This window comes from Leucoraja erinacea, chromosome 1, assembly GCF_028641065.1.
Source record: "Leucoraja erinacea ecotype New England chromosome 1, Leri_hhj_1, whole genome shotgun sequence".
Lineage (NCBI taxonomy): Eukaryota > Metazoa > Chordata > Chondrichthyes > Rajiformes > Rajidae > Leucoraja > Leucoraja erinaceus.
In genome coordinates, this window is record NC_073377.1 from 134,434,996 (window position 1) to 134,451,504 (window position 16,509).

The 16,509-nt window shown below is 45.8% G+C and overlaps 2 protein-coding genes across 4 annotated transcripts in view; both read right to left on the reverse strand.

Annotated features, from left to right (window-relative positions):
* The window catches only part of ugl (ureidoglycolate lyase), a 193,928-nt gene that overhangs the window by 139,776 nt on the left and 37,643 nt on the right, over positions 1-16,509 (reverse strand). The gene's annotated exons all lie outside the window — the stretch shown is intronic.
* zgc:113425 (uncharacterized protein LOC541425 homolog) overlaps positions 6,569-16,509 on the reverse strand; it is a 71,197-nt gene continuing 61,256 nt past the window's right edge. The window contains exons 8-9 of one of the 3 annotated variants that reach the window (XM_055643568.1): positions 10,314-10,406; positions 7,998-8,145 (exon numbers count right to left, since the gene is read on the reverse strand). In XM_055643568.1, the coding sequence (XP_055499543.1) occupies positions 10,348-10,406 (59 nt within the window). In that variant the 3' untranslated portion in view covers positions 7,998-8,145; positions 10,314-10,347. Of the gene's footprint in view, positions 8,146-9,835; positions 10,407-16,509 lie in introns of those variants that run through there. The other 2 variants (XM_055643550.1, XM_055643559.1) reach the window with 2 other exon arrangements.

Below are 16,509 nucleotides of genomic sequence, written 5' to 3' on the forward strand. Positions count from 1 at the left end.
CCGAGGGCTGAGGGATGGGAGGAGACAGCCCGAGGGCTGAAGAAGGGGAGGAGAGGGCAAGGGCTAACAAAATTGTGAGAATTCAATGTTCATGCCCGCAGGATGCAGACTCCCCAAGCGGAATATAAGGTGCTGTTCCTCCAATTTCCGGTGTTGCTCGCTCTGGCCATGGAGGAGACCCAGGACAGAGAGGTCGGATGGGGAATGAGAGGGGGAGTTGAAGTGCTGAGCCACCAGGAGGTCAGGTTGGTTCTAACGGACCGAGCGGAGGTGTTCGACGAAACGATCGCCCAGCCCCCACTAGTCTCACCGATGTAGATCAGCTGACAACTAGAGCAGCGGATGCAATAGATGAGGATCTTTGGCCAGCACATCATCGGCCTGGTTGTGCGCATGTGTCGCCCTGCACTGGTCAGTGTCGGCCATTTTCTCCCTCCCTTTGCATGGTGGGAGATCTGGCTGCCATTGCTGTCCACTCGCCGCGACCGCTGAAAACCAACGTAGATACACTCGCTGGAGCTGGAGAAAGTCCCTGGTAACAGGAGTAACTCTTGCTTCTTGCTTTCCTGGTCCTCCAAATATATTCAAAATGGAATTTAAACAGAATATAAACACCACCACCAAACTCTGTAAAATAACAGCCTATTACATTTTATCTGTTTATTTATTGTGTATATATATATATATATATGGTCTACGGTATATAGACACAGTGAACTTTTATCTCCTGTTCTGTATTATGTTTACATATTCTGTTGCGCTGCAGCAAGCAAGAGTTTCATCGTCCTATCTGGGACACATGACAATAAAGCTCTCTTGACTCTTGACTTAGACTTAAACAAAAAAGGGTTCTTGGGGAAAAAAAGAGCTACCTTAAATTTAATTGCTTCTGGTTGGGTACCTATAGTAGGGTGAAGAATATTCCATGCTTTAATTGTGCGGGGGAACTCCACGGAGCAGCCAGCATCTCTGGATAGAAGAAATTGGGTGATGTTTCGGGTAGAGACCCTTCTTTAGATTTCCTCTGGTTTTAGTGTTTTAGTTTAATTTAAAGGTACAGCGTGGAAACAGGCCCTTCGGCCCACCGATCCACGCCGATCACCGATCACCCCTAGACTAGTTCTATCCCACACATTAGCGACGTAAGTCAAGAGTGTTTTCTGCTCTCATGTGTAGGGAGTGGGTGAGGAAAGGATAACAGAACTTGGGTGAATAACAAAACTTGTGTGAATGGGGAGACAAAATTGGAGAAACTCAGAGACCCTTCTTCAACCTGAGTGTAAAACAAAAAAAAAAAAAAAAAAAAAAAAAAAAAAAAAAAAGGGGATGGGAAGGACGAGGCGGAGACAAAAAAAAAAAAAAGGTGGTAGGGTAAAAAAAAAACTGTGAGTTCTGTGGGACTACCTAACTCAGCGGGTGATGAGGCAGCACCTATGGAGCGAAGAAAATAGGCGACGTTTTGGGTCGAGACCCTTCTTCAAACTGATGTGAGGGTGCAGGGGATGGGAAGGAAGAGGCGGAGACAGTGGGCTGAGGGAGAGCTGGGAAGCGGAGGAGAAAGCAGGGACTACCTGAAGTTGGAGGTCAATTTTCATACCGCTGGGGTGTAAACTGCCCAAGCAAAATATGAGGTGCTGCTCCTCCAATTTATGGTGGGCCTCACTCTGGCCATGGAGGGCCTAGGACAGAAAAGTCGGATTCGGAATGGGAGGGGGAGTTGAAGCGCTGAGCCACCAGGACATCAGGTCGGTTATTGCGAACCGAGCGGAGGTATTGGGTAAAGCGACCGTCAAGCCTATGCTTGGTCTCACCGATGTAGAGCAGCTGACACCTAGAGCAGCGGATGCAATAGATGAGGTTGGAGGAGGTGCACGTGAACCTCTGCCGCACCTGGAAAGACGGCTTGGGTCCTTGAATGGAGTCAAGGGGGGAGGTAAAGCAACAAGTGTAGCATTTCCTGTGGTTGCATGGGAAAGTGCCAGGAGAGGGGGTGATTTGGGTGGGAAGGGACAAATTGACAAGGGAGTTACGGAAGGAGCGTTCTCTGGGGAAAGCCGACGGGAGGAGATGGGAAGATGTGGCCAGTGGTAGGATCCCGTTGGTAGACAAAGCTGGAGAAAATCAGCGGGTGAGGCAGCATCTATGGAGCGAAGGAATGGGCAACATTTCGGGTCGAAACCCTTCTTCAGACTGATATGGGGGGGGGGGGGGGGGGGGGGGGGGGGGGGGGGGGGGGGGGGGGGGGGGTGGGGGGGGGTGGGGGGTGGGGGGGGGGAGGGGGGTAAAAAGAAAGGAAGAGGCGGAGACTAGGTTGTGGGAGAGCTGGGACTGGGAGGGGAAGGAGGGAGAAAGCAAGGATTACCTGAAATTGGAGAAGCCAATGTTCATACTGCTGGGGTGTAAACTACACAAGCAAAATATGAGGTGCTATTCCTTCAATTTGCGGTGGGCCTCACTCTGGCCATGGAAGAGGCCCAGGACAGAAAGGTCGGATTCGGAATGTCATTTGGCAACCTAAAGAGCTACCTAGGTTGCCCGGCTGGCAACAGGGAAAAAAAGTTAAGCGAGAGCCCTGTTCTGTGTCGTGGAATGTCAAAAAATTTATTTCTGCCTTTTTATATGTACATCAATGATCTGGATGATGGTGTGGTAAATTGGATTAGTAAGTATGCAGATGATACTAAGTTAGGTGGGGTTGTGGATAATGAAGTAGATTTTCAAAGTCTACAGAGACATTTATGCCAGTTGGAAGAGTGGGCTGAAAGATGGCAGATGGGAGTTTAATGCTGATAAGTGTGAGGTGTTACATCTTGGTAGGACAAATCAAAATAGGACGTACATGGTAAATGGTAGGGAATTGAAGAATGCAGGTGAACAGGGATCTGGGAATAACTGTGCACAGTTCCCTGAAAGTAGAATCTCATGTAGATAGGGTGGTAAAGAAAGCTTTTGGTGTGCTGGCGTTTATAAATCAGAGCATTGTGTATAGAAGTTGGGATGTAATGTTAAAATTGTACAAGGCATTGGTGAGGCCAATTCTGGAGTATGGTGTACAATTTTGGTCGCCTAATTATAGGAAGGATGTCAACAAAATAGAGAGAGTACAGAGGAGATTTACTAGAATGTTGCCTGGGTTTCAGCAACTAAGTTACAGAGAAAGGTTGAACAAGTTAGGGCTTTATTCTTTGGAGCGCAGAAAGTTAAGGGGGGACTTGATAGAGGTCTTTAAAATGATGAGAGGGATAGACAGAGTTGACGTGGATAAGCTTTTCCCACTGAGAGTAGGGAAGATTCAAACAAGGGGACATGACTTGAGAATTAAGGGACTGAACTTTAGGGGTAACATGAGGGGGAACTTCTTTACTCAGAGAGTGGTGGCTGTGTGGAATGAGCTTCCAGTGAAGGTGGTGGAGGTAGGTTTGTTTTTATAATTTAAAAATAAATTGGATAGTTATATGGACGGGAAAGGAATGGAGGGTTATGGTCTGAGTGCAGGTAGATGGGACTAGGGGAGAATAAGTGCTCGGCACGGACTAGAGGGGCCGAGATGGCCTGTTTCCGTGCTGTAATTGTTATATGGTTATTATATGGCTTAATTTTGCATAATTCAAAAAGTAACAAAATCTATGAACTTCAACTCTTAGTTCCAATCTTTCTGATTTTAGTCATCGGCAAATTGTTTTTGTTCAGGCTTTGCCTGTATACAATTCCATAAAGCACAGGGTTTATTCACAATCCCTACTTCTGTTCCTGTTTACACTTCTTTGCAGCTGAAGTAATTGTTTTTTTGCAAATGGTTCTGATTCTTTGCAATATCCTTGCCTTTAAAAACCTGTTTTTGATGATTACTGTTTTTGTCTCTTCATAGTTTCATAATGGACCCATGAATATATGTTCTCCAATCTGATCACATTGGTTTCAAAAAGGAAGTTAAGTAACCACTTGCTTGAAATAATAGATTGCATTTGCAGGGATATAGTGCTGGAATAGCATTGTAAGGGATTGTTTTACAGTACTGGTGTGAACGTAGGTGCTGGTTAATACACTGACTGAAGAAGGGTCTTCACCTCTCCATGTTTTCCAGAGATGCAGTCTGACCCCCTGAGTTACTCCAGCACTTGTGTCCACTGGTACGGACATAAATAGCCCGCTGTATGGTCATGACTCTGATCTATCTTGCAGCCATATTTGAACTCTTCATTTTCTGCCACCGTGACATATTTTACCAGAATAATGCCTGGATTAGAGGGTATTGGTTATAGGGAAAGATTGGACGAGCTTGGATTGTTTTCCCTGAGGAGCAGAAGCCGAGGGGGAACCTGATCAGTATTTAAAATTGAGCGACATAGATTGGGTAAATAGGCAGAAGCTTTTATTCAGGGTGGAAATGGCAAATACGAGAGGGCATAGCTTTAGGGTAAAAGGGGCAAAGCTTTTTTACACGTCGGGTGTTGGGTATCATTTGGTGGAGGCAGATGCAACAGCGGCATTTGAGATGGGCACATGAATGTTCAGGGAATTGAGTGGTGCGGATAATGTGCAGGCAAATGAGAAGTTTGGCTTGGCATCAGGCTCAGTAGAGACATTGTGGGCTGAAGGGCATGTTCCTGTGCTGGACATTTCTACGTAAACTAAGAAAACAAAGTCACAAGTAACACTCATTGTATGTATGTTGAAGTGTCTAGACCTCACTATCTCCATTGCAGGTAACAGACTACAGACCGACATCCACTGACTCCCATGGCTATCTGGACTACACTTCTTCCTGTAAGGACTCTATCACCTACTCGCCACGTCTGCACCCAGGATGAGGTGTTCCACACCAGGGCATCGGAGAAGTCTTCATTCTTTAGGGAACGGCGTTTCCCCTCTTCGACTATAGATGAGGCTCTCACCAGGGTCTCCTCTATGTCCCGTAGCTCCGCTCTCACTCCCCATCCCACCAACTCGTAACAAGGACCTTCCACCCCACCAGCCGCCACATACAACAGATTATCCTCCGACATTTTCGCCACCTCCAACGGGATCCCACCACTGGCCACATCTTCCCATCTCCTCCCCTTTTGACTTTCCTCAGAGACCGCTCCCTCCGTAACTCCTTGGTCAATTTGTCCCTTCCCACCCAAACCACCCCCTCTCCCGGCACTTTCCCTTGCAACTGCAGGAAATGCTACACTTGTCGCTTTACCTCCTCCCTTGACTCCATCCAAGGACCTAAGCAGCCTTTCCAGGTGAGGCAGGGGTTCACCTGCACCTCCTCCAAACTCATCTATTGCATCCGCTGTTCTAGGTGTCAGCTGCTCTACATCGGTGAGACCAAGCGTAGGCTTGGCGATCGCTTCGCCCAACACCTCCGCTCAGTTCGCACAAACCAACCTGATCTCCTGGTGGCCCAGCACCTCAACCCCCCCTCCCATTCCGAATCCAACCTTTCTATCCTGGGCCTCCTCCATGGCCAAAGGGAGTCCCACTGTAAATTGGAGGAGTAGCACCTCATATTTCGCTTGGGCAGTTTACACCCCAGCGACATGAACATTGACTTCTCCAATTTCTGGTAGTCCCTGCTTTCTCCCTCCTTCCTCTCCCCTTCCCAGCTCTCCCACAGCCTTCTGTCTCCGTCTCTTCCTTTCTTCTTCCCCCCCCCCCCAACAGTCTCGACCCGAAACCTCACCTATTCCTCTGCTCCATAGATGCTGCCTCACCCGCTGAGTTTCTCCAGCATTTTTTACAATCATTGTATGTATGTATGTATGAGCTGTTACTATGTAATATCTCTGCAATGTTTGCTATTGGTTGTGTCCTCCACCGGTATCTCACCTTCATTGTTGAACTCTACAAGATTGCCTTAATTTGGTTCTACTATTGCTCATTTGATTGTATATTGCCAGAATGCCATAGTTGTGCCGGGAAACTTGCCTAGAGCAATTTCTTGGACTGCAGCCTACGTTAACATTTGCCACTGGCATCACCCTCTGGTTAAATGTGAACTATGAAATAATCAAAGGACCATCTTTCATTATATTTATAACCCTGGTGACTTCCTACTTCAACTTTAAGAAGTTCAGAGAATCCAAAGCACTATTCCCTATAATCCCAGTGCAATTTGCTAGAGCACACTGTAGCTGGAAACTCTGGCCTTGGACCCAAGCCAGTGAGTGGTAGTGAGGAAGTTACACAGAAAAGCTGGAGAAACTCAGCGGGTGCAGCAGCATCTATGGAGAGAAGGAAATAGGCAACGTTTCGGGCCGAAACCCTTCTTCAGACTGATCGGGGGTGGGGGTGGGTGGGGACAAGAAAGGGAAAAGGAGGAGTAGCCAGAAGGCTGGAGGGTGGGAGGAGACAGCAGGGGAGCTGAGGAAGGGGAGGAGACAGCAAGGACTAACAGAATTGGGAGAATTCGATGTTCATGCCCCCGGGGTGCAGACTCCCCAGTGGTAGTGAGGATGTTGCTGTCCTCTCTTTAACTGATTTCAAAACTTCTGTTGAGTCTGGATGATTCAAGAATTAAAAATTCTTTAAAAACAGAAAGTCTGGCTGAAAATATATGGTAATGTCTGAAATATAAATGAATGCTGCAGTTATTTATGGTTCTCTACTAAATTTATTGACACAAAGAAAATGCCACTGGTGAATCTGTTGGAAAAATGGTGAGGGACGACACTATGTAGGAACTGCAGATGCTGGTTTACACTGAAGATGGACACAAAATGCTGGAGCACCTCAGCGGGACAGGCAGCATTGGCTCATTCCTTCTCTCCAGAGATGCTGCCTGTTCCACTGAGTTAATCCGACAATTTGTGTTCAATGTTTTGGGCAGATGGATCTCTTAGTGAGCCACTGCAAAAGAGCCTCTACAATGAGACTTCACAGCGAGCTTGAGAGGTTTTCCCACACAATTATAGAGATGGGCACAAATGCATCACAACAGCTTGATCATGATTTTTTTTTAAAGCATAAACACAGTATTTTAATCAATATAAACAAATTAACATATTGTCACACTGCCTCTTACAGCAATGGCATTTTATAAGAAGATTTCTAAGTGGCAAAATATTATTCGTAGTTTCTGTCAATTGCCCTGAGTATTGTACACAGTAATAATGTGTAGAAAATTTGTTCCAAGCTGTCAATAACTTGGTAAACTTCCTAATTTTTAAATTTTCTTCAGATTCAGTCATGTCAATAAAGTCTAATAAAAGGAGTATGTGTAGGAAAGAACTGCAGATGCTGGTTTAAACTGAAGATAGGCAAAAAGCTGGAGTAACTCAGCAGGTCAGGCAGTATCTCAGCAGAAAAGGGATGGGTGACGTCCCACTTGGCGATTTTTTTCAGCGACTGCCGGCATCATTGACTGACATATTAAGTCATCGAAAAATTTGCGGTGCAATGCGGGCGTGATGACGTACGATGCGCGGTGTTTTTTCAAGTATCGCAACATTTTTTTTGTCGTCACTGGATTTTGAAATGTTCAAAATCTTTTGGCGAAACTGATAAGTCAGTCAGCTAATAAAATTTAAAAAAAAGCCAAGTGGGACAGGCCCTTTATTCAGACCAAGAGTCAGGGGAAAGGGAAACCAAAGATACGGACGGTGATATAGAGAGATATAGAACAAATGAATGAAAGATATGCCAAAAAAAAAAGTAATGATGATCAAGGAAACAGTTCATTGTTAGCTGTGGGCTATGAGAAAACAAATTGTACAGACAATGAATAACTTGATAGTGTCTGTATAACTCGTTACCACCTAGCCCACAGCCAACAATGGACCGTTTCCTTGATCATAGTTACTTTTTCTCATATCTTTCATTCATTTGTTCTATATCTCTATACCACCGTCCATACCTCTCATTTCCCTTTTCCCTGACTCAAAGTGTGAAGAAGGCTCTCAACCCGAAACGTCATCCATTCCTTTACTCCAGAAATGCAGCCTGACCTGTTGAGTTACTACAGCTTTATGCATTTATCTCTGATAAAAGGGAAACAGTCTTCATCTTCCATCAAATAAGGCAAACACGGCAATTAAAGATGATTTTAAGCAAATTGCACATAGGGTGCTGACATTGGTGACTGCTCTGTCTCCTCAGTGGCTCCATTCCCATCACACTGCACTGGATGATCATTTAGCACTTGCTGTGCACTGCCACCTTGTTTCAAAAGAAATTCATATTAGATTGTTGAAACAAATTCAGAATTTCAACTGAGGTAGGTATTCAGGAGGTAGAAACATAAGATGAATCAGAATTTATGCAAAGGATATGCCTCAATTAAATCAGTGTTGATGGTTCCACTTGATTAATTTGTGCAAATGAAGAAAGACTGATACCATCCCCTGCTCTATGGTGACTTGATTAATCAAGATTACAATGTAGATGTGTTTAAGAGGGAACTGCAGATGCTGCTGAGTTTCTCCAGCTTTTTTGTGTAACCTTACAATGTAGATGACTGGACTGAGTGACCATTCATAGATTTACACAATTACTTTGGTTGGCTCTGGTAGGCAATGTGACTAAGTAATAGATCAGTCACTTTGCATCCAAGACAGAAAAAAATCTTAATGTAGAGACAAGATTACACAAAACAGGATTTCCCTTCAGTCCCAGGACACAGCCTCTTGTTGGCAGAACATTTGTTACCCTCCCTATGAAAAAGGAACTTAAAATTGCTGATTCATTTCTGAGAGTCAACAACACTATAGTTCTGGAGACACGATACAAGTTAGTTCAGTAAGAGTAGCAGATTTCTTTCCTAATAGTATGGTGAACCAAATGGGTTTTAATATCAATCCTGTTGCTTCATGCTGGCCATCATTGATACTGGAATATAGTTATTGAGATGGATTTAAGATCCTCAGCCAATGGGATTTGACTCGTATCTTTGAATTTGTAATTTAACCAGTTATGCTTCTGTAATGTTTAAGCATGTAAATGACTTAAAATCTGGCACACAGGTTCAAAAAGTAATCCAAAATACAAATAGAATTTGGTCTTTATTTGTTGGGCTGGAAGGAGGACAGACTATAAACTTACTGTCTATTGCAAGTATAAAAGGCTGATACGGCGTTTCAGTTGAGGTCTTCCAATTGATAAAGGTGATTTGGGTGCATCAAAGAAACTGCCTTGCAGCGGAATCCAGAACAAGAAAGTGTAATCTTAAAATTAGACTTTGCTACTTGGATATTAAAGTATACAAATATTTATGGGACAAGAGATCCCTCTTCTCCAAAAAGGCTTTATAAGGTCATGTGATAGGAGCAGAATTAGGCCATTCGGCCCATCAATTCTAATCCGCCATTCAATCATGGCTGGTCTTTCTCCCACTTAACCCCTTCTCCTGCCTTCTCCCCATAACCACTAACACCCGTACTAATCAAGAATCTATCTCTGCTTTAAATACATCCTCTAACTTGGCTTCCACAGCCTTCTGCGGCAAAGAATTCCACAGATTCACTCCCCTCTGACTAAAGAAATTCTTCCTCATCTCCTTCCTAAAAGAGCGTCCTTTAATTCTGAGGCTGACCTCTATAGAGTCCTAGACTCTCCCACTAGTGGAAACATCCCCTCCCCTTCCACTCTATCCAAGCCTTTACGTATGTTTCAATGAGGTCCCCCCCTCATTCTTCTAAACTCCAGTGAGTACAGGCCCAGTACCATCAAAGGTCATAGGTCAGTTCAATTTTTTTTTTAAGGTTGTAGATTTGAACACTATTGGTTCTGATCATTATAAAGTACGTCAACAACTGTCCAACTGAATTGTTAAACAGATGAGGTTTTCTGGTTTAAAAAACATTTTGACAAATTTGTCAACAGGGAGACACCAATATTTTTGAACTGCCTGTTGGCTGTCTGTTAATCCAAGGTTTAACAATGGTTAAACAGGAAACAACATTAGATTTCAGATAAAATAAAACAAAGTAAAACAAACAGATATCTAAATAAAAATAAAAATCACAGTCAGGTGCCAGATGATAATTGCTATTACATATCAACTCTCTAAAGGCATTGTGAATAAATGTATGCTGAACCACACTGGACAGAAAGTCCTGGATTCAACCTTAAGCATGGATTCTGAAGAAACATATTTAACCGGAAACATTCACTGTTTCTATTCCTGCAGATGTGGCCTGGCCTGCTGAGTGTTTCTAACATTTCCTGTTATTTTAGATTACTAGTCGTCTCAGATGTTTTGTTTTACTGGCTCTTTGAATGAGTTGTACAGTCAGTCTCAGTTCTTGGCAACTTCCTGATAGCACCATAAAGTTTGAGTATTTCATGAAGACTGTTTTATTTTGAAAGTATGCATTTGCTTCCATCACCTTTCCTAACACTTGTTGCTTAAAATCTTGTTGCTTAAAATAACTCCTCAAATGGCTTCCTGGCTGGTGTTTTAGCACCCACAGAACTATGATCTTGGGAGGAGAAGAGAAAAAAAGGAGAATTAAATAATATTCATACACATTGGAATATATGCCAGCCTTGAATTCTGACTCACTTACTAAATATAGTGCCCTCCATAATGTTTGAGACAAAGACCCATCATTTATTTATTTGCCTCTGTACTCCACAATTTGAGATTTGTAATAGAAAAAAAAATGCATGGTTAAAGTGCACATTGTCAGATTTTATTAAAGGGTATTTTTCTACATTCTGGTTTCACCATGTAAAAATTCAAGCTGTTTTTATACATAGTCCCCCCATTTCCGGGGACCATTGCGTTTGGGACACACGGCTTCACAGGTATTTGTAATTGCTCAGGGGTGTTTAAATATCTCCTTAATACAGGTATAAGAGAACTCTCAGCACCTAGTATTTCCTCCAGTCTTTCCATCACCTTTGGAAACTTTTATTGCTGTTTATCAACATGAGGACCAAAGTTGTGCCAATGAAAGTCAAAGAAGCCATTATGAGACTGAGAAACAAGAATAAAACTGTTGTAGACTTCAGCCAAACCTCAGGCTTACCAAAATCAACTGTTTGGAACATCATTAAGAAGAAAGAGAGCACTGGTGAGCTTACTAATCGCAATGGGACCGGCAGGCCAAGGAAGACCTCCACAGCTGATGATAGAAGAATTTTCTCTATAATAAAGAAAAATCGCCAAACACCTGTCCGACAGATCAGAAACACTCTTCAGGTGTGGATTTGTCAATGACCGCTATCCGCAGAAGACTTCATGAACAGAAATACAGAGGCTACACTGCAAAATGCAAACCACTGGTTAGCCACAAAAATAGGATGGCCATGTTACAGTTTGCGAAGAAGTACTTAAAAGAGCAACCACAGTTCTGGAAACAGGCCTTGTCGACAGATGAGATGAAGATTAACTTATATCAGAGTGATGGCAAGAGCAAAGTATGGAGGAGCTAAGGAACTGCTCAAGATCCAAAGCATGCCACATCATCTGTAAAACACGGTGGTGGGGATGTTATGGCCTGGGCATGTATGGCTACTGAAGCTACTGGCTCACTTATCTTCATTGATGATACAACTGCTGATGGCAGTAGCATAATGAATTCTGAAGTGTATAGACACATCCTATCTGCTCAAGTTCAAATAAATGCCTCAAAACACATTGGCCTGCGATTCATTCTACAGCAAGACAATGAGCTCAAACATACTGCTGAAGCAACAAAGGAATTTTTCAAAGCTAAAAAATTGTGAATTCTTGAGTGGCCAAGTCAATCACTCAATCTGAACCCAATTGAGCATGCCTTTTATATGCTGAAGAGAAAACTGAAGGGGACTAGCCCCCAAAACAAGCATAAACTAAAGATGGCTGCAATACAGGTCTGGCAGAGCATCACAAAAAAGACACTGGTGATGTCCATGAATCGCAGACTTAGGTGCTTGTTGCCATTGATAGGAGCACCACACGTCTGTTGACTCATGGGCTCGAGCTGAGCTTCTCATCTGCAACTGTCAACTGCAACTGTCACATGATCATTCCAGTTCTGGTGACGAAGGTTCGATTAGTAAGTGGCTTGATCACCAGGTGGCGCCACATGACCCCCCCCCCCCCCCCCCCCCCCCCCCCCCCCCCCCCCCCCCCCCCCCCCCCCCCCCAGAACCGGAGGAATGAAAACGAGCAGGGGCCCGAGTAAGGCATCCAGGCCACGTGTACACATTGTCCGTGCTCGGAGGCACCACCAACAGAGGCGAGGGTGGGTGCTGGAGGCCAAGTGGCCGACCCCTATGACGGGGCTGTGCTACCTGCACCAGCTGATCAATGTCGACATGAGCAGGCTGAAGACAGGCCAACAAAACAATCTCCCGTCTGTCCCCCATGTCAAGCACAAAAGTCGCGGTACCATGTTGCAGCTCCCGGAAAGGACCTTGGTAAGGTTGTTGTAGCAGGGTCCAATGAGAGTACCTGCGAAGGAAAACCTACTGACAGTCCTTGAGAGTAGGTGGGACGTGTGAGGTAGTAAGTCCATGGCGAGACGTGGGAACAGAGGTCAGCTGGCCCACCTGCTTGCGGAGACGCACCAGCACAGCTGAAGGTTGCTCTTGCTGCCTGGGATGAAGTCCCCCAGGACCGTAAGCGGGGCGCCATACACCAATCCCCCCGATGCAGGAGCTGATCGCCTTGACGCAGAGGGCCCGCCGCCAGCTACCAGGAGTCTAGATCATCTTGTCAACGGAGGGCTCGAGGCCCCGACCACGGGAGAGATTGAACTTTTTTTTTCGCCTTCCACCACTGTGAGGAATGTGGACGAGTCACTGTGATTGATGTTTATGTTAAAATGTGTTAAGAACCAACAAACCTATCCTTATGCACAGCACTGCTCTAGAGGAGGTAGAAACATTCACATACCTAGGCAGTGTTGTGGACATCACCGGAGATATAGAAGTAGAATCAATAAGGCTAGGGTGGTGTTTAACATGCTGAGGAAGGTCTGGAGCTCAAAACACATCTCAATCAACACCAAAATACACATCTTTAACTCAAATGTGAAACAGGTGATGCTGTATGGATCAGAGACATGGAAAATAACAAAACACACTACAAACAGGCTGCAAACATTCATTAACACCTGCCTTAGGAGAATACTTAACATCTGGTGGAGAGACAAAGTAAGCAATGTGGACCTGTGGAAAAGAACAAGCCAGGAGCCCATTGACACACATTCGAAGGAGAAAATGGAGTTGGATTGGACACATTCTCAGGAAACCTGTCACATTACCCGGCAAGCCCTGAATGGAACCCCGAAGGAAAAAGGAAAATAGGTTGTCCCAGGAACAGCTGGAGAAGAGGTGTCCAGACAGAAATGTCTGAGAGTGGGATCAACTGGGGAGATCTCAAAAGAACTGTGAGGTGGAGGACATTTGTCAATGGCCTATGTTCCCTAGAGGAACGTGGAGGACATTTGTCAATGGCCTATGTTCCCTAGAGGAACATGGAGGACATTTGTCAATGGCGTATGTTCCCTAGAGGAACATAGGGCTTATGAAGAAGAAGTATTTTAGAAACATAGAAACATAGAAATTAGGTGCAGGAGTAGGCCATTCGGCCCTTCGAGCCTGCACCGCCATTCAATATGATCATGGCTGATCATCCAACTCAGTATCCCGTACCTGCCTTCTCTCCATACCCCCTGATCCCCTTAGCCACAAGGGCCACATCTAACTCCCTCTTAAATATAGCCAATGAACTGGCCTCAACTACCCTCTGTGGCAGAGAGTTCCAGAGATTCACCACTCTCTGTGTGAAAAAAGTTCTTCTCATCTCGGTTTTTAAAGGATTTCCCCTTTATCCTTAAGCTGTGACCCCTTGTCCTGGACTTCCCCAACATCGAGAACAATCTTCCTGCATCTAGCCTGTCCAACCCCTTAAGAATTTTGTAAGTTTCTATAAGATCCCCTCTCAATCTTCTAAATTCTAGAGAGTATAAACCAAGTCTATCCAGTCTTTCTTCATAAGACAGTCCTGACATCCCAGGAATCAGTCTGGTGAACCTTCTCTGCACTCCCTCTATGGCAATAATGTCCTTCCTCAGGTTTGGAGACCAAAACTGTACGCAATACTCCAGGTGTGGTCTCACAAAGACCCTGTACAACTGCAGTAGAACCTCCCTGCTCCTATACTCAAATCCTTTTGCCATGAAAGCTAACATACCATTCGCTTTCTTTACTGCCTGCTGCACCTGCATGCCTACCTTTAATGACTGGTGTACCATGACACCCAGGTCTCGCTGCATCTCCTCCTTTCCCAATCGGCCACCATTTAGATAATAGTCTGCTTTCCCGTTTTTGCCACCAAAATGGATAACCTCACATTTATCCACATTATACTGCATCTGCCAAACATTTGCCCACTCACCCAGCCTATCCAAGTCACCTTGCAGTCTCCTAGCATCCTCCTCACAGCTAACACTTTTGTGTGTTCCATTGCTTTTTATTTGTATGACTGACTTGGCAAAGAAATTCCTCGTATGTTGCAAAACGTACTTGGCTAATAAAGTATTATTGTGATTGTGAAACTCAGCGGATGAAGTAGCCAAATCCTCTTTCGAGGCGGCACGGATCCCCAACAAAACCCATGGCAACTCATCTAAACCAGTCCGGGCCTGTGAGCCGCGCCTTCAGGGAGGACTTCATGTGCCGATGGAAACGTTGTGGACGGTAAGCAGTGGTGTGGTGCAGCTGCTGGCGGACCACAATGCAGAGGTGAACTGATGAGATGAGGTATCCACCGGCACACCAAAATGGGCAATCCAGTGAACAGTGAGGACGCGGGTACATGTTGCAGCAGCGGTATCGGCGAGCGGGACAGCTTCTGGCCTCGCGTGAACCGGCCCACAATGGTGAGAAGGTGGGTGACACCCCTGGATGGTGGTAGTGGGCCCACGAGGTCAACGTGGATATGGTCAAAGCGACGGCACAACAAAGCAAAATCCTGCAGGGCCGCCTTGATGTGACGCTGGACCTTAGATGTCTGGCAGGGAACACATGCTGAAGCAGGCTGCCCAGTTGGTAACCTGCTTCTGCAACCCATGCCACATAAACTTTTCCACTACCAGCGCCATCGTTGCCCGGATGGAAGGGTGGGCCAAACCATGGACGGAAAATCCGGCGATGCCAAGCCGCAGGTACAATGGGTCGAGGCTGGCCAGTCGTGTTGCCAGCAGGTCCCAGTGGTAAATCCTCCAAGGACAGGCATGAAATGGCAGTGCAGTAGGCATGCATCTCCTCATCGTCCTGCTGCGCAGCTGCTAGGGCCAAATACTCGATGCACTGGGCTACAGTGAGGATGGCATTGATGGTAGTGTGGGACAACACGTCAGCAACCTGGTTGCTTTTACCCGCAATGTGTTGGACACAGGTCATGTACTCGATGCAAGCCAAGTGACGCTGCTGCCGTGCGGACCAGGGATTGGAGACCTTCGCGAAAGCTAAAGTGAAGGGCTTGTGGTCGGTAAAGGCCGTGAAAGGTCTACCCTCAGGGAAATAACGGATGTGGCGGACGGCCAGGTAGAGCGTCAGGAGCTCACGGTCGAAAGCATTGTAATTCTGTTACGGAGGGCGTAGGTAACGGCTGAAAAAAACGAGTAGTTGCCAGCGGCTATCAATCAACTGTACTCTACCTACAGCATCCACAAGGGCAGTTGGAGCCTCAGCCTGCAGATGGACCAGCATCGTTGCCTGTGCTAGCTCCTCCTTTGCACTGTCGAAAGAGGCGGTGGCCTCAGCATCCCACTCGAGGTCCCGCTGATTGCTGACCAGGAACTTGAACAACAGCCACATAATCCTGGCAGCCGCTGGCATGAACCGATGGTAGAAGTTCACCATGCCAACGAACTCCTGGAGACCTTTCATCGAGGAAGGCCAAGGAAACTGCCAAATGGCCTCAACCTTGGCCGGGAACAGGACTGTACCACGCTGGGTGATGTGATGACCAAGGAAATTAATTGAATTAAGACCAAACTGGCACTTAGAAAGATTAATGGCACAGCCGTGTTCGCTAAGCCACTGGCAAAGTAGCCGGAGATGCGTGCAGTGCAGAGCGACTAGAATGTCATCTAGGTAAACAAACAGAAACTCCAACTCACGGCCTACCATGTCCATAAGGCGTTGGAAAGCCTGAGCAGAAAGTCTCGAGGCTGAAAGGCATCCTGGAGAATTCAAACTGGCAATATTGTGTGATGATTGTTGTCTTCGGCACATCGTCCGGGTGCACAGGAATTCGATGGTAACCGCGGATCAGGTCAATTTATGAAAACAATTTTGCACCTTCCAGATGGGCCGTGAAATCTTGAATGTGGGGAACAGGATACCGATCGGCCATCGTGGCGTTATTAAGACGCTGGTTGTCCCCACAAAGCCCCCAGCCCTCAGACGCTTTAGGGACCATGTGAAGGGGAGAAGCCCATGGACTGTCGGACCGACACACAATGCCCATGTCCTCCATTTGTTGGAACTCATCCTTGGCAAGCTGTAGTTTATCGGGGGGGGAAACCTGGGGATAAGGTGCAACACGCCGTGTTTGGGGCGGGCGGATTGGAACTGAGGAGT